Source organism: Ictalurus punctatus, chromosome 24 (assembly GCF_001660625.3).
Source record: "Ictalurus punctatus breed USDA103 chromosome 24, Coco_2.0, whole genome shotgun sequence".
Taxonomy (NCBI): Eukaryota; Metazoa; Chordata; class Actinopteri; order Siluriformes; family Ictaluridae; genus Ictalurus; species Ictalurus punctatus.
Genome location: NC_030439.2, coordinates 19249140 through 19267619, shown reverse-complemented (window position 1 = coordinate 19267619; position 18480 = coordinate 19249140). Strand labels below are relative to the sequence as shown.

The window sequence follows — 18480 nt, the reverse complement described above, 5'->3', positions numbered from 1 at the left end:
CGTCGCCAAGAACGGCAATGATGAGTTGTTTAAATACACAAAGTTCACTGAAGATAAACAGGAAACAGGTGTGTTAGTGTTTAGAGAGTTACGTGTGTCGTAAAGTCCGGGTTGGATTCGGGTCAGGACGAGGAGTGGTGGCTCGTGGGCCGGCAGAGGAACCGGACGTGACAAAAGCTGCGTGTTTCGAATGAAACGTATTTCAGCAGTCAGAGAGAGTCACGTTTTAAAATTCAAATGGATTTTTCAGAGTCAATAATTCAGATTCAGATATTCAGAAACCTTTACTCTGGTTGCTCAGAAAAACACAAAGCCAATCCGAGTCTGGAATTAGAGACTACGCTCTGACTGCTCACTGAAATGACACGATATGACCAAAAGTATGTGGACACCGGATCATCACACCCGTCTGAGGTTCTTCTCCAAACTGTTAAAACAGAGTCGGAAGCACACAAATGTATAGAATTGGAACTAAGAGGCCCAAACATGATCCAGCATGGCAGGGCTCCTGTGCACAGAGCGAGCTCCATGACGACACGGTGTGTGAAGGTTGGAGGAAGGTAGAAGATCTCGAGAGTCCTGTACAGAGCCCTGACCTCAACCCTACTGAACACCTTTGGGATGAACCGGAACTGGAGTCTCCTCACATCAACACCAGCCTCACTAACGCCCTCGTACCTGAATGATCACGAATCCCCACAAGCCACGCCCTGAAATCTAGACGAACACCTTCCCAGAAGACAGAGTGGAGCGCATTCTAACAGAAAAAGGGGAATAACTACTCACAGAACTTAAATCAGATCCAAGTCATGGTTTTCATACCATGGCTCACGGCGCATCGTAATATCTTTTCTTTTTTTTTTTTCTTTTTTTAAACACGTTTCTGGCAACGAGCTTCACAATCTGGCTCTGTGCACGTCTTTGTGTACATACTTCTGTATGCTAGCGCTAGCGTGAAGTAAACTGTTCGACTGTTCGTCAGGTAGACCGAGTCGCAGTCACAGCTAATGGCCTCGGCATGCTTCGAGTTGAGACGACGTTCTGCTGGCTTCCACATGCGAAGGTTTCGCCCGCCGCGTCGTACGCGTGACAAAAGGATCAGCCGGGTGGACCCTGTGGCCGTACCCGCCGCATGATCAAGCCTCTAACCGGTTCAAGAAACACACCAACTGAACTGTATGAACTGTAACTAGACTCGTATTTGCGTATCTATCTATGTATTTCGAGACTCGGACGGCGACTTGGATGTTGATCTGATGCGTAAATCAATAAAAAATTGTTTCCTTGGACTTCAAAGCAGCTGACTTGAAACTCCACTTGGACTTGAGGTTAAGTGCCCTGACTACAGCGCTGCTTCTACTTCAGACCCTTCAGGCAGTAAATAATACTGAAAACGCTATTGACCTTCACCGGACACGCAACTCTGCCTCACGGTTTCTTGGGGAAATTAACACGCCTTTATAGCGTAGTGACTCACTATGAGCCAAGATGAAGATTTTTTGGGCTTTTTGCACATTTATACAGCTGAGGGTTAAGGGTCTTGCTCGAGGGTCCGACAGAGGAAGCGCGGCAGTGCTGGGATTTGAACTCACGACCTTTTGAGCACAAGTCCGCCTTCTTGACCTCTGAGCCACTATTTCCACCGTCTGATGGCGAAAAAACTAAATTGTTCATAATAACTGGACTCTCACCTTCATTTCTCAGTTAAGTCACAACACGTTTTGCTGCCTATGTCAGGTTTTAAAAAAAATTTTTTTTGTTAAGTCTATTCCCTTCGTTCTTCTATTCCGTCGGTTCAAAGGTATTCAGGATGAATATCAGAGCCAGATGTGTAATATTAGAGTTGAAATTCACTGTACAGCGCTGCCAGGCATTGGCCAGGCTGAGAACTCTGGCATCCTCACCGTACGTATTGTTACTGAAAGCCAATAGGTTGTTATAGAGAGCGTGTAAAAAGCGCAGGAATCATGTGACTTTAACACACACAAAGAGAGCACTGAATAGATTTTCTGCGATCGGTGCTAGATTACAGAGAACTGGGTCATTCAAATCCAGAGATGTTTTCGATTGCATCACAATGTGTCAGGACAAGCTGATAAACTCCCGCACGTGAACGAGCGATCCTTTACAAATGAGCGTCACACACGGCCTTAATATAGCCTTGCGTTGAAAGTGTAATCGAGTAGCTGAACTGGCCTCGTTTCAGATTGGAAAGGAAAGAAAAGAAAAGAAAAGAAAGTAGCAGTCCGGGGGGGGGACAAAAAAAACTAACTAAACCGAGTGAAAGTTTAAGGTTGTAAAAATTAATTTAAAAAAAATAAAAAAATCAAATAAAAAATGAAGCAGAAATGGTCACCGTGCACGACAGCTGTGATTATAACCTTTCAGCAACCGCAAGCATCAATTCATCGTGGTCTCGTGTTCAGCGTGTGGAAGGAGAGGCCTGAGTCGCAGAGACACTGCGGAAAGATTAACGGCTCTTACTGGCGAGCCGGGTTTATCCGAAGCGCGCGGATAATGCACCTAAAGCGCGGTGAGAGACAGCTGGGAGTCTCTTAACTCATCATTCATAAGTCGGGCCGAATCGATGATATTGACTGGGCTGCATCCAACAGGCTGTTCCATTAGTGTGTGTGTGTGTGTGTGTGTGTGTGTGTGTAGTCCCGAAAGATTGGAGAAAAAATGGCGGTGGTTTGTACACAGAGTGCCGTCCTCTCCCACTTCACGACGAGCCTCTAAACCGACCGTGTTCTGTCTCGCAGATCAGACAGAAAACAGAGGAGAGGAGACGAGGGGAGAGAAGACAGAGAAAGAGACCCATGAGAAGAGACAGAGGACAGAAGAGAGCACGAGGAAGGGGGAAGAAGAAAAAGGGAGGAGAGGAGAGAAACGAGAGGAGAGAGGAAAAGATAACGGAAAATCGGGAAAGGGAAGACGAGGCGAGAACGGGAGAGAAGACGACACAGGAAGAAAAAGAGACGAAGGGAAGAGAAGAGACGGGAAGACGAGAGAAGAGAAAACGGAGAGGGGTGAAGCGGAGGAGAAGGACAGAGAATAGGAAGGAGAGCTGAGGAAAGACAAAAAGAGGAGAGAAGAGAGTGAGAATGAAGAAGAGTGTGTGGTGTGGAAGCGAGAGAGAGAGAGAGAGAGAGAGAGAGAGAGAAAGGAGGACGCATGTGTCTTTAAGAGAACGTTCTGTTTCTAATTCACACTTCAGTACACCACAGCACAGAATGAGGTCACCACGAATCAAGAACAAAACAAGAGGAGAAGAGTGAGGCAGCGAGAGTGAGACAGGCAGAGAGAGTGAGACAGAGAGAGAAATACAACTTGCACTGTAAACTGGGCCCCAACTCACCATCACATCAGATCACACACACTTTTAAAAACTATAATAAGTAAAAAATTATATATAAGTTTTAGGAAATAATTTATATATGTATATATAAAAATGTATAAATGTAAAATGTCTGCTTTAAATGTGCTCTTTAAATATATATAAATAACACCAGGATCATCCATCCATTCATTCATCCGTCCGTCCGTCCATCCATGCGTCCGTCCGTTCATCCACGCGTCCGTCCGTCCGTTCGCCCATGCGTCCGTCTGTTCGCCCGTCCGTCCGTCCGTTCGCCCGTCCGTCCGTCCGTCCGTCCATCCGTGCATCCGTCCATCCATCCATCCGTCCGTCCATCCATCCATCCATCCAATGGAAAACATAACAGCCGTATGTCTTGCCATGGACTCTACGTACTACGAATAAGTGTAAGTGTAAGTGTGTGTGTGTGTGTGTGTGCGTGTGTGTGCGTGTGTGTGCGTGTGTGTGCGTGTGTGTGCGTGTGTGTGCGTGTGTGTGCGTGTGTGTGCGTGCGTGTGTGTGCGTGTGTGTGCGTGTGTGTGGCTTGACCGTGAAGGCTCTGGGTTACTGATCGGAAGGTCGGGGGTTCAAGCCTTAACACTGCCAAGCTGCCCCTGTTTAATCCTCTCTGCTCCAGGGGGCGCTGTATCATGTCTGACCCTGCACTCTGACCCCAACTTCCTGACATGCTCTGGTATGCGAAGAAAAGAATTTCACTGTGCTGTGACGTATACGTGATTAATAAAGACTCGTTAAGGACGTGAAAGTTCGTCATTGAAAACTAGAAAATTCAGCCAAAACGTTTAGGGAAATTTAGCGAAACACTTCAGAGAGTGAAATGCATTCTGACAGCTCTAACAAACAACAAATCAGCGCTGTCCTAACAAACTTTCAACACACACACACACTCACACTCACACTGTAAACTCCATCTAGCATCACCACAGAAACCACCAGTTCCACTTACACAGAGCTCCACACACACGCCACACACACGTCAGCCAGCCACACGGACCTCTGTGGTGATGCTGTGTGAAGCTGTGTGGCAGCTCCGTGAGGAGCTGCAGCTCAGGAACCGGCTCAGGACATGACCACAGTTAACACTCAACCAAGTGACCCACCCACACACACACACACACAACCTGTGATTATACAAGACCACACAACTACTGCGCCTTGGCCCAACAAGAGCTGTATTTTGCAAAAGTAAGCGTGTGTGTGATACATTCACATCACGATGCACATTTTTTGTATAGTCAGTGTGACACCACCGGAGAACCCAGAGGAAACCCCTGCAGCACGGGGAGAACATGCAAACTCCACACACACAGGGAATCAAATGGCGGGAATTGAACCCCCAACCCGGGGGGTGTGAGGCAAACATGCTAACCGCTAAGCCAACTTGCACACATGCCAGGCGATAATAAATAAAAATTGAAATTGCTGTGGTATAAGGGACATGAAACACTTTTGGACTATTATAGGAAAATAATCAGCTTCGAGGTGGTAACATTTACACCACTTCGAGGTGGCTTCCTTTACACCAACCCATCGCTGATTACTTTCATTTAACAGCACGACATGGAGTGTTTTATTCTTGGCTTATCGGCACCACGAGGCTCAAATCCTGCTACGATCACAAACCGGCCTTGAACGAAGCAGAAGTGAACATTTCTACAACCGTCCCCCTTGTTTGGTGTCTCATTGCTACCAGTACACAAACCAATGTCTTGCTCGCGTACAGTACGTGGACTTTCCGAGAGTGGCTCGGTGCTCATCGCATCGATCAGACATCGATCATTGTGGAAAATTCTGAAACGCTGTGATAAATTCATTGCAGGTGCATGGATGACGCCACGCGTCTCGGCCCGAATCTGCTGTCGTTTTGAGGTTTCCGTGTGATTCTGCGTTTAGTTTAGTACGTTTGGTGAACTGCTTGTCTCGTAGCTGTCACGTTTGCTTTTCCGTATTCGTGTTCTTGGTTTCGCAGGCGTGGTGCTGCACCGCTCCACTGCTGCTGATTGATATATACAGAAGAACTCTTATTATGTAAAGAATGGAGATTTCGACATGTTACTCAGCCTTTTAGTCAGAGTAGTTCGTACTATAACCATTCAGAGGGTCTACTTTAGAAGTACGAGTAGGCCAGGTTTTCATTTCCAGTTATATACTCTATCGTATCATACTGAATCTTGAACGCAAAGCCACAAAGTACAAAGCTGTAATCGCTGGGTTAAGGGGCTGGAAGTTTAGCCGTTCTAACAATTACAATTAACAAGCTCGTGAAATCAGATGTAGCTAATTTATGGAAGTTGGGACAGGGAATAAACGTTTCGTGCTTATTGCACTCAGTGTTGCCAGATTAGAGACTCAATCTGGTATGCCATGACTGAACGCCGTCAGAGACAGTGCCTGCTGCCTCTCAGCCAATCAAATAAAAGAGAGGACGCGGGACTTACAGCACCACGATCTCCCCTCCAAAAATGACGCCCCACGAAGACCATAACGCTATAATTATCTGTTTATTCGTTACAGCCAACTACCCACTACAACGTTGGTAGTGATCGTGATTTGGAAACTTCGCTGTACGCTGACACTTGCTTACAGCGTGCGTGTTACCGTGGTTACGCTGATTTATCAGCTATTGGTCACCGTCTCTCTGTCTGCCCGGCATGTTTCGACCAGACAACGGGCGCCTTTGTAGAAAAGTCCGGAAGCTAGAAGAGATTGAATATTAGCTGGCGGTGATTGGGATCTGCGTGCCACCCCTCGCAGCACTGTGTGAGAGGGGGTGATGGGAGATCTCTTGTCACTGGTTGTTCTGTTTAGTCTGCCCCGATCCGCTCAGGACAGACAAATCACACCAAGAACAAAGACACGACAGAGAGACAGAAAGAAAGAGAGGGGGAGAGGATAAGGGCAAGAATCGAAGATAAAGACCATCCTTCACATCACTAGTAACCCTATCTCTCATCATCTGAGGCTTCACACACACACACACACACACACACACAGATTTAATGTTTGGCAGGAGACGCATAAGAGACAGACAGTGCTTAGGAACATTCCCGCTAAGTTAGTAAGCTAGGCATTAAGTGGGCGCCTTCTCTGAGGCGCAGTGAAGTGGGTGTGGCCTCTGTGTTTCAGACCCAGTCCAAGGACGTGTGGCCTCTGTGCCTCTGTCCCAGATTGGGAGGTGTGGCCTCTGACTCCTCATCTGTACCTTTTCATGTGAATCACACGGGGACACCCTGAAACAGCTCTAATACCCCAATACCGGTGGGTTTTATATGAATGTATTTTGCGTACTCAGAGTCTTTGATCATGTATCAACACGTACACATTATCTCATCTCACACACCTGGCGCCAGTTCCTGGAACAGGTCAGCATCTCTGCCAGGTACTTTACTTTCGGTTTTCCAGTTAGGAAAGAAAAGCTTCACACATTGGAAGAATTGTGCGGCTATGGGAGAAAGAAAAGGAGTCAAATAATGAGGCAAACAAAAGGTGCAGCTGAAGCGGGGGATAAGCTCCAGCATACCAGAGTGACTCGAGTCGAGTCCAGACTTGTATTCCAAAGTTGTTAAGGCACACAAACATCTGCCAGTAAGGTTTTTTTTTACAGCTCCAGACTTGATGAATGTGTGCGGTAGGACCTGAATATTTAAATGTTGTTAAGGAGATAAAATGTCTGTCTGGTATAATTTGTCAATTACCGTGGTCTATTTTCGCAGAAAGACGCAATTTGATTGGCATGATAGACCTTGTATGGAAGGGGGGGGTGGCTTGGTGGTTAACACGTTTGCCAGGGTTGGGGGTTCGATTCCCATCTCCGCCCTGCAACCTTGCATGTTCTCCCTGTGCTTCGGAGATTTCCCCCAGGGTACTCCGGTTTCCTCCCCCAGTCCAAAGACACGCCTTATAGGCTTACTGACGTCTCTAGATTTTCCGCAGTGCATGAATGGATGTGTGAGTGCGTGTGTGGGTGTGTGTGTGTGCCCAGCGTAAATCCCTGTTTTCGCTATAAGGAAAGGTTTACCATGCAAAATTCCTGTTCGATGTGCTGTTCGCACTCTAAACCACATGTATGTAGCTAGAAATCTGTAGAGTTAGTGATTTGCACCCTACAGTTGTTCAAAATAGTGTCGTGTTCACGACCGTGCTTGTTTCCCGATAGCTCGGGGACATCTTTGATTTAACAAACCGATAATCTTCTGGGACCTTAATATCGTGTGAGTTATATCAATACAGCGATGTATCGGTCAAGTCTTGAGCGACGTGCGCAGAAGGCTTCACCTGAGGGGCTGTGACGGAGGCGGATCTTCGTGCGTAGGGGGAGAAAGGAAAAATAAAAACCAGGGCGGGAAGAAGAGGGGCCGTGTGGATCGAAGGCGGGAAGAGAAGCGGGAGCCAGGCCGACTTAATACGGCAGAGTTCTCTGAGAGCTAAAGAACGTCGGCGTTGTAAACACACACGGACCAGGGGTAGATGCATATTCGCAGAACTAGTCAGGTGTAGGTGGAGTGAGATAATTGCAGGTCTCGGGCACTTTCCTGGTGACTGGAATCCTCTCACTTGTCGTAGGGAGGAGACACGGCGGCTTCCTCTGCCCTCAGGTCCTCAAATCGTGTCCCCCGTCCTCCTCGCAGGATCGCTCCTCGCATTCTCACACACACTCAACACAAGCCTCAGGTCGTGTCCTTGTTCAGACCTGTCTCACCGCTTGAAACGGGTTCAGGATCAGGACTAATCACCGAGTGTGTTTACCTGCACGTTAATAATCCGATTGTTATCTGATTACAGCAGATCGTCCCGACAGGTATGTAAACACCACACTACAGTACTTACTACAATAGAATTAACGGATTTGAAGAAATCCGATCTGAGTACCCGGACCCGATCCCAAAAGAAGCGTGCCGGTCACGTCAGTGTACAGGGTTCATGTGCAGTTTTAAACGTGCTGTGAAGTCGTGCAAAGGGTCGATCACCGAGCCGCGAACCACCTGTTAGTACTAAAGAGGAAATGCAAGTTTGGTAGAGAAGACTTTCATAAATGTAAGTTTCATTTACATGAATGAAGTTCTGCAGCGTGTAATTCCGGTAACAGCCACCGAAAGCGCCCCTTCAACTTGGGGTAGTCTTCTCAACTACCCGTCCCTTCCCTGTCTACGCAGTGACGTCAAATCAAGATGGCCGCTCACACCGCGAACAGCGTAAAGTACCCCTTCTCTGCTTTTAAATGAGTTTAAAGCCGTATTTGCAGACACGCTACGGGGTTCAATCTATAACACTGACCGTGCTCATCGCTGCTTCGAGAAGGTCGAGGTAGCTCGTTGTTAATGCTACTCGCCATCGTCTACTCGTGCTGCAATGTCAGTCCGGCGTGTTGCACGAACGTTTAAAGGTTACTACACTAGAGCAGAACTAACAGCCACTCAAGCCTGAGAGTGTAAAAGTGCACTCAAGTGAGCTTTTTTTATGAGCGTTACGTGTTCTCACAGAACAAACAATAGACAGACTTTACGTGGAGGCGTCCATGAGCAACGTACCGAGGCGGGAAAAGACGATGTTATAACTAGCACGTGACTATTTACCACGTAAATGAGACTTTTTAAATCGGATCTTTGTTTCAAGAGGAATCCGCATCGACACGTGCATCAAACGACATGGGAATTATGTGAAAAAATTCAAGCTGATACTCTTTTGCGCCACCTATTTTCAATAAACAATGCGCGACTCAAATAATTACGCACTGATTTACACCTGGTTTTGAACCGCAAAAAAACAACAACGGGTGAAGATAATTTCCCAAATTTCAGAACATCGAGGGGTGTGTGTATATATATATATATAATATAATCAGCCACACTTCCCATTTCCCCTCCCTTTATTCAGCGACTTCTCACTTTTTGCACGATCCTCCCTCATGAATATTCATGAAGGGAAGAAGCGCACTTCATGTACGGTGCTTAAATTACGTGTTTAGGCTTGTACACATAAATTATACCTAAAAACAGGTACAAGCAGCTTTATACAACTGGCCTTGGGAAAAATACTGTGTGTGTGTGTGTTACTGTTGTGAAGCCATTCAAAGGGCAAGTAAGAGCAAATGTTGAAGTCATGTACAGAGATAATGATATGCTATCAATCTTTTTCTGCAGCTTCTCACAGTTGAGCTGATGTCTGATTTGAAAGACACGATCGCAAGAGTTTAACCTCGACTGCTTTTTGATTCTTCGGACTACTGATTATAGGAGAGGGGGAAGTACGGCAAACATGCTAACGTTCATAAAACGTCAAGAAGGTGAGACTGTGTACGTAGGGATAGACGGGGTGGGAGGCGACGGTGCGAAGCCTCGCTGTACCGCCTCTCTCAGACATATATAGAGAGGTGTGGGTTTTTACCTCAAATGATTACCCGTGAAGTAGGCATGAGTCAGTATTTGTTCGGCTGAGACGATAAGCCGACATGATAACCGTTTGTGAAGAGAAAAATTCCTTCTAAGCGAAAACAATCCCATAATTTTGTATTTTTATTTAACCTTATTGTACGGGGGACAGCGGTTTAGCGGTTAGCACGTTTGCCTCGCACCTCCATGGTTTGGGGTTCGATTCCTGCGTCTGCCCTTTGAGCACGGAGCCTTGGGGTTTACTCCGGTTTCTCCAAAAACATCCGTTGTAGGCTAACTGGCATTTCCAAATTGTCCGTAGCATGTTATTGTGTGTGTATGTGTGTCTTTGTGCCCTGCAATGGATTGGCACCTCGTCCAGGGTGTTCACCGAGTCCACTGGGATAGGCACCAAGCTCCCCGTGATCCTGTGTATTATAAGCGGTACGGAAAATGGATGGATGTTACTTGTTTCCTGCCATCCGTTTTATTAGGAACACCTATACACGTGCACGTTCATGCAGTTATCTAATCAGCCAAACATGTGGCGCAACAGAGCAGCGCAAAAAAGAAACGATCATGCAGATACAGGCCAAGAGCTTCAGGTAATGTTCACGTGAAACATCAGAATGAAGAAGTAGTCTGATCTCTGTGACTTTGATCGCGGCGTGGTCGTTGGTACCAGAAGGGCTGGTTTGATTGTTTCAGGAACTGCTGATCTCCTGGGACTTTCCCACACAAGTCTCTAGAGTTTACACAGATTGGGGTGAGAGAGAAAAAAAGATCTGTGGGTGGAAACACCTTGTTGATAAGCGAGGGTCAGAGGAAAATGGTCCGAGCTAGCAGGAAGGATATCGTAACTCATATAATCAGTCTTTACAACCGTGGTGAACAGAAAAGCATCTCAGCATCAAAAGAACAAAACATGCAACCTTGAGGTGGACGAGCAACAAGAGAAGAAGACCACATCAGGTTCTACTACTGTCAGCCAAGAACAAGAACTTTTTACTTAAAGAACGATACATCCACCATTGTTATTAGAACGAGCACATACATCCATCCATCTTCAACCGCTTACTCCTTTGTAGGGTCACAGGGAACCTGGAGTCTATCCCAGGGAGCATCAGGCACAAGGCGGGGTACACCCTGGACAGGGTGCCAATCCATCGCAGGGCACAATCACACACACACCCATTCATACACTACGGACACTTTGGACACGCCGATCAGCCTACCATGCATGTCTTTGGACTGGGGGAGGAAACCGGAGCACCCAGAGGAAACCCCCGCAGCACGGGGAGAACATGCAAACTCCCCACACACAGGGCCACGGCGGGAATCCAACCCCCGACCCTGGAGGTGTGAAGCGAACATGCTAACCACTAAGCCACCATGCTCCCCGAGCACATACAGCGCTGTGGAGAAAAAAAAAAAAAGTGAAAGGTAATTACATAAGCGTCAAAGCCAAAGGTCGTGTCGATCGCACCGGTCGAGTTGAGAGCGAGTGTGTAGGCAGGCTCTGACACGCTCAGGCCTGCTCGCGACTCGTCGTCTCGCTCCTCACATCGATGAAAACATAAACTCTGGCACAGAGACACACCTTGAAAACACTCGAACACTTCAGTCAACTCCAGCGTGCCGTGTGTTGGGATGTGCGTCTGGAATAAAAATTCCACGACAGAAAGGGGGATAGAATGCGAGAAGGGCAACGGACGAGACATTTCCTTCAGTCCGGGATATTCCTGTTTCTGATCTCTGGCTCAGATGGACGATTAATCATTCCCATATCAGGTTCCCTCTCTCACTTCTCACCCTTCCTTACTCAGTCTGTATCGTCTAGACCTGCCTCTTTGATGTCTCGGGACTTTCCTGACCTTTCGTCCACTTCCTGGCGTAATCTACTAAATCTACCTTAATGCAAATATCAGAGTCATATAAACATTTAAAGGTGCGGTCAGTGATTTATTGATTTATTTACTTTAAATCCGAACACTGCGACTAATATTAGTCGGACTTTTCTGCTCACGTTCCAGCAGCTTCGATTAAGAGATATTGGTTCTGTTACCGGATGAAACGTCGTGGCACGTGATGCTATACATGGGTCGACAAAAACACCTGCATGCATGCGACCAATCAGGACAAGGAGGAGGTTCTACTCAGCTGTCGATCGTGTTGTCTGCGTATTGAGAGATACGCCTCTGCCTCTTGTACTAGCTCAGGCCTTGTACTTGTACTTATTCAAAAATAAGCAGCCGGTGGGGTTTTTATTGGACTTATAAACGTCAACGAAGAAAGAACAAATATAAATGTGAGGAAAAAATGTCATCGTCGGTAAATTGCTGTGGGGTGAAGACGAATAAATAAACGTACTGGATGCGTCTTTATGGGAAAATAAACCATTGTGGTGGTCCTCCTCACAGACCTTGCATTTCATAGAAAAAATAACAACTTGTATGTTTTTTTATTTTCTTTTTTTTTTTTTGAGGTTAGGAGACTTGGATATGAATCAAAAGTAATAAAGAAATCAAATATTTTGGTCCAGATGGTATCCAGTGATTGGTCCAGTGACCTCTGTGATCTCTGGGCATCACCTTTCAGGCTCGTCCTGCATTTGATTCCTTACGAAGCACAACAAATTTAAGTGCCGTGTTCCCAGTTACACACACACACACACACACACACACACGCACACAGATTCTGCCAAGCTTGAAAACGAGAGCCAGCGCGGGTGAGTGATCTCAGAATGTCCAAGGGCCTTCACATACAATGCACCTTGTTGTTCAGCGTTGTTCTCCGGAGGCCTGCGGCGCTTTTTACCGACACAGCAGGCGTTTCTGAGACAGATCTGCATTGGGAGCCTCGCTCGCTCCAGTTCTGCGGATTTATTAAAAGGAGGATCGGAATGCCACGGTATGAATACGCCATTCACGACCCACGCTAAACGCCCGAGAAGACAAATGAACTGTAACGAGCTACGCTAAGGCCATGTCGGTCCGGATGCGTGGGACTGTCACGCAGATTCTCACGGCTGAATGTTTTTAGTTGTCTGACTAGTATATTCACGTCCTCTACGTCGTGGTACCCGATCCTGCTACGAGAAACCCCAAAGGCTTACGGGAGATCCAGATTAGCTGGGTCAAAGTGCGCTAGGTAAGCCCTGGACCTAACGTTACACATCCAAATGGGGTCACGTGTCAACTCGGTTATGATCCGATTCCATGGAAACGTTGCGCTACGGTATTAACGTCAGCTGTTGAAACTTTTTCACAGCACTCACAAAGGTCACAGGTTGTGACACAAAACTGGACATTTCTCAATACTGGGGAACCCATGGAAATTCAGTGTAATGTGTAATTACAGTCAAATGTTCGTCATATGAAGGCTATTTTTAGTCATCTAACAATACGTGAGGGAAATGTTGATATTCCCATTGGCTCAGTGATATTTCCACTGTCATCGTTTACACTGTCCAGATAAAAGGCTTACCAGCTATGTGCCAGATAGTCAAATTATTTGCCTCGGTCGTTAGCTTGCCTGCATGCATGCTTCGATAGCCACATTCCACATGTCGTCTAGTTCTCATGACTTAAATCACTGAGAAAAAACGACGTTTTAACGCACCATTTTTTAACGTCCTCTTGCACCATACCCCCGTTTCCCTTGGAGTAATTCCTGTGGCCTTATTCAGGGGTGTTGTAATACAAAATTGCTGCAAAAGCTACAAACTTCAAGTGTGGCTTTTAGACAGACAATCTATTTTTTTCATCTGTTGATGACGGGTAATGTATCTTTTTATGATAGATATGACACTTGGGCAAGTGTGCGCCAATTAAAAGACAATTTGCACGCTCCTTGCTGTACTGCAAGATGCCAGTTGGGGGCAGCGCATTTACTCTTCGCGCGCTGACGATTTTAAAATCGGTTAATAATAAATAATGTCCAAGTGGACTTTTTGATTTTTCAAGCATTCTTACAGATGTGATGCAGACATGCAATTCTTGCATTTTTTTTTTTTTTTTGCGCATTTTGGAACATCCTTATCATAGTAGCACTATCGAGGATGGGTTCCTTTTGGGTCCTGATACCTCTCAAGGCTTTGGGATGTCTGCCTCGCCGTCGTCGCCTCTGGCTTGCTCATTAAGGATAAATCTGAACCTATATCCAGATATCTAGTAAACGTGCCGTATAACTAAAATGGAATCGAATTGAATTATTGCTGGAATTTAACACGTACTAGTCCCTTTCTCGAGTCCAAATCAGAGCAAAATTGACACTTGTGGTTTGTTTCTTTGATTTATATTCTATACGCTATAAGAGAATTCTATAAAAGATAAAAATAAAATAAAAAACATCATTTCAAAACATTTTTTTTTTTTTTTTACATTTCTGGCGTATCCGGAATGCATTTTCAGATTTTTGTTCTTTGGTCCAAATCTCTAGATCACACGGCATTTCTCCAGCTCTACGGCTCCGGCTTTTGTCTCAGTATAGCAGCTTACATCTACAAAAAAAAACAAAAAAAAAAACAACAACAACAACGCTGCAGTCCAAAACACGTGGCACGTTTGGTTTACTTCATGCAGTCGAGTCCATTCAGACTCAAATCCCTGTCACTTGGAACGCGGAACGAGACCACCTCGCTCAGATGCCCCACTCTCGGACCGGTGTTTGTGTTCTCACCTGCCTACAGAACCACACTCCTTAAAAAAGAACAACACCAGGGTTCCATTCAAACCGACTAAATCCTGCCTATGTGAAAGCACGCTACTCAGACCGATGAATGGAAATCGATTCTGAGAGTCCAGGGGAAGTTAAAAGCAGTACTGAAACACTGACGTGTGATTAATCCAGCAGCGATGCTAGCATCTTGAACCCCACCTGAACGCTTATCGTGCAGTAAACGTTATGAATTATTGAATAATTACGCTATCTCAGCTAGTCGTTAGAGTGAGCAAGGTACGTGCGGAGTTTAAGTGGTTTAACTGACTACAGGTCAATGTCATCAGAAGTTTGGCTTCTGGCGTAACCGATAGCTTATGTGACCACAAAAAAAAAAAAAGAGGAAGTAATGTAGCTGGACTAAAAGGAAACAAAATGTGTGTGTCACTCGGCACAGTGGCATACAACGAATGATCCCCTTCCTCCATAACGTCAATGGTCATTAGACCATGACTCACGTCTTTACTTGGTGTGATGGAGAAAGCACCGAATTGCCTCCAGACGGAGATCCTGTTTTATCATGGTGAGCGTGCAAATCTCCATCATACCATGTGGACTGATAAAAGTGCGTCAGCGAGTCAAGACTCCAGACACCATGGCACAACGGGGCACATGGGGCAAAAGCACTACAGCACCGACGAAGGGTTTGGATGGCGGCCAATCAGCGCGTCAATAAGGGTGCTTCCTTTCTGCTGACTGTCACGCCGTAGTGTTCGTGGTAGCTCCGTGGTCAAAACGGTGGCCTACTAACCAGAAGGTCATGAGTTTGAATCCCAGCACTGCCAAGCTACCACTTCTAATCCCTTGAGCAAGGCCCTTAAGTTATATAAAACGCGATAAATGTAAGTCTCTCTTGTTAACGATAAGTGTAAAACAGTGTACCCACGAGCTAAGAGGCAGAATTTTGTCATGTTGCTCAGGGAAGTGTATCAGACAGCGTTAACGTTAACGTTACACAGACCTGTCGGTCTGCCTGGACAGGTTCGTCTGGGCTTAACAAACAACACAATTATAGCCAGGTTTTATTGACTAGCACAGAATGTTAGATGAAAGAACAGACTATGTACCCAAAATGTCTGTATTTCAGACCATTTGTTTTCTAATATTGAGAAATTAAAAAAAAAAAAAAAAAAAAAAAAGCAGTAGAAAGAAGTTGCCTGGCTGCTGCATACCATTTTCTCTGAATTGAACTGGCTTATGTAAGTGCCAAAAAAAAAAAGAGAGAGAAAAGAGAGAGATAGAAAGAAAGAGAGAAAAAAATTGGCACAAAAACACACCCGGAATGCTAACAACAACTTTCAGCATCTAAACAATAACAGACTTCATGTTGTTCAACTTCCGAACTCTTTTTTTTTTTTCTCCCCCCCTCTTAAGGACGGGACAACAGCTTCCATGGATATGGAATGCAAAAGTTTGCACATCCTTGCTTCAAAAAAGAGAAAACCCAAGAAAACTAACACAGTAAAACTTTTTTTTTGTTTTTTTGTTTTTTTTGCAAGTTAAGTTTTACATTTGTTCCATTTATTATCACAAGTAAACAAAAACGTATGATAGAGTTCCTGCCCTTCTGTTCTCTCTGGCTTCACGGTTCATCCATTTCCGTTGGCAGCGATCTCCCTAAACCCTCTGACGTGTTTGTCTCCAGCTCTGCGAAACGTCAATCTTTTCTGTTTAAAACCGTTCTCAAAGCCTATCACGCCAAACTCCTTTAAACTTCCCACGTGGCTTATGAGAACGTAAACGTGCCCCCGTCTGTTTAAGGTCATTCCGCACCTACTGTAATAAAGCAATTTCAACTAAACGAACTAGAGAATGTTCAGGATGCAAACTTCTCAGCTTGTTAATTAAGATCTGCTGTAACGTTTTGGTTACAGGTGTTGTTACTCAGTCGTAAACCGTACCATTCCTCGTCTCTGGGGTGATACCTGCATCTTCCGTACCTATAATACCTCCCTTTCATTTCACCTGGAAACATGGAGAAAATGTAGCAGGTTTTAAGGTACATAACTGCACCATGTCGAGTAAAGCAGGTACATCACATGCACCCTTCTAAGAAGGTACACGATAGCCTATTAACTAAAGGTACAAAAGGTGGACCCTTGAGGGTACCGCCCCAGCCCCAGCAACAATGAATGGTACCAGCACGTTTAGTAATTTTTATTTTATTTTTTTTTTTTTTTTAAGACTACAGTTAAACTATCTAGCAACTCAGCTCGCTCTTTTTTTTTTCTTTTTTTTTTCTTTCCTTTTTTTTACACTCAAAAACAAAGGGGCGCAAACCTTAACTTCTCAGTCAAGTGGAACTGCATACTAAACAGAATAGCAAAAGTCCTACAACCCATTTGGTTACCATAGTGACCATGGATAGCCTGTTACTGCGACATACTAATTAATTAGCATTAAATAATGATCAGTTAATTAATTATTTACCACATAAACAATACTTAGCATAAACAAATTTCCTACTTTGTTCTTGTTTAATATATATATATATATATATATATATATATATATATATATATATATATATATATATATATATATTATTTTTTTTTTTTTAAATTTTAAGCTCATATATTAGGTATTTAAGGTCATATTATTAAGTAGGTTTTGGATGAATGAACTATGAACTTTTTTTTCATTAAAGAGAAACTGAAGGATTGTTTGTGTCATTTAGAAAAACTGCTGTCTCAGTCACAAACATGTCACGGACTTGTTATATTGTAAATAAACATCTAGGTAATCCCACGTGGTTCTACTTAAAGAATAAATAAATAAATAAATAAATAAATAAATAAATAAATAAATACAAGTCTGTAATGTAGCCTAATTGATGTTGCTTTTTTTTTTATTTTATTTTTTTTATTGTCTGTTTGTACTTTTAATCATGCGACATGATTAATCACTGATCCGACCAGCGAGGAGACATTGGATATGCAACCTCAGGAAACTCGTTCTTACCCACAATCAGACACAAGAGGTCCAAACCGACCAGCATCCTAGGGCTGGAGGTGTGCTCCCGGGTCACGGTTCGGTTCTGACCGGCTCCGGCTTTCCCGTTCTCCCGCAGCGGCTCCACGACCTCGCCGCCGTCCGCCAGACGCCCCTGGATCTCCAGGTCCCGCTCCATGTCTCCACCGCCGCTGTTCACGGTGAACTTCTCCATATTACTGCTCCGCAGATCAATACACACCAGAAGCGCACTTTTCCGTCGTGTTCTGTTGCGTTTCCACTTTGTTTTATTTATTTTTTTATTTTGTCTTCCACAGGTATACAAGTTCAGCTTTAGAGATCTTTTCTGAAAGTCAAACCCTACTGCGCAGGATATCGGGTCATCATGTTTACTGAGAAATCCTGCTTTAACCGAGCGGATTAATCAATCACAGACACCGCAGCCGGAGCCAAGTCCAAAAATCTGAAGCCAGGAGTCACTTTCCGTGTGTTTTTGGGGGGGAAAGTCGCCATCCTCGTGCTGGATTGAAGCCGGTCCAGGAGCTGTACAGGTCCGGTTACAGAGAGAGAAACCACACGCTCTTTAAAAACACTCCTCATGAAAAGACAACAACACTGAACACACTCCCCAAACTAGTTGAGCCGCTGAACTCCATATGGGAGCTTTCCCGTCCTTCACGAGTAAACTCAGTGACAAAACTTAAAGTGTGTTTTGATTTGGAGTATTATTCCTCCCCTTACTCCTCCCTCCTTCTCCCTCCTTCTCTCTCTCTCTCTCTCTCTCTCTCTCTCTCTGTATCAATAGTAACACTAACTGTATAAAAATTCAGCAATAATCATTCAGTGGTATATATATATATATATATATATATATATATATATATATATATATATATATATATATATATACATATATATATATATATATATATATATATATATATATATATATATATATATATATTTGGGGTATGTGGTGTGAGCAGGGGTATGTGACTCATTTGTGGCATATGCAGGGTGTGATTGGTGGCATGCTTGAAGGGTGTCCATGGTATGGGGTTG

At 44.7% G+C, this 18480-nt stretch overlaps 1 protein-coding gene across 1 annotated transcript in view; it reads right to left on the bottom strand.

Annotated features, from left to right (window-relative positions):
• The window catches only part of ppap2d (phosphatidic acid phosphatase type 2D), a 35691-nt gene extending 17567 nt beyond the window's left edge, over positions 1-18124 (bottom strand). The window contains exon 1 of the mRNA XM_017454591.3: positions 17428-18124. Within this exon, the coding sequence (XP_017310080.1) occupies positions 17428-17632 (205 nt within the window). The 5' untranslated portion in view covers positions 17633-18124. The remainder of the gene's footprint in view (positions 1-17427) is intronic.
• Between the last annotated feature and the right edge of the window lie 356 nt (positions 18125-18480).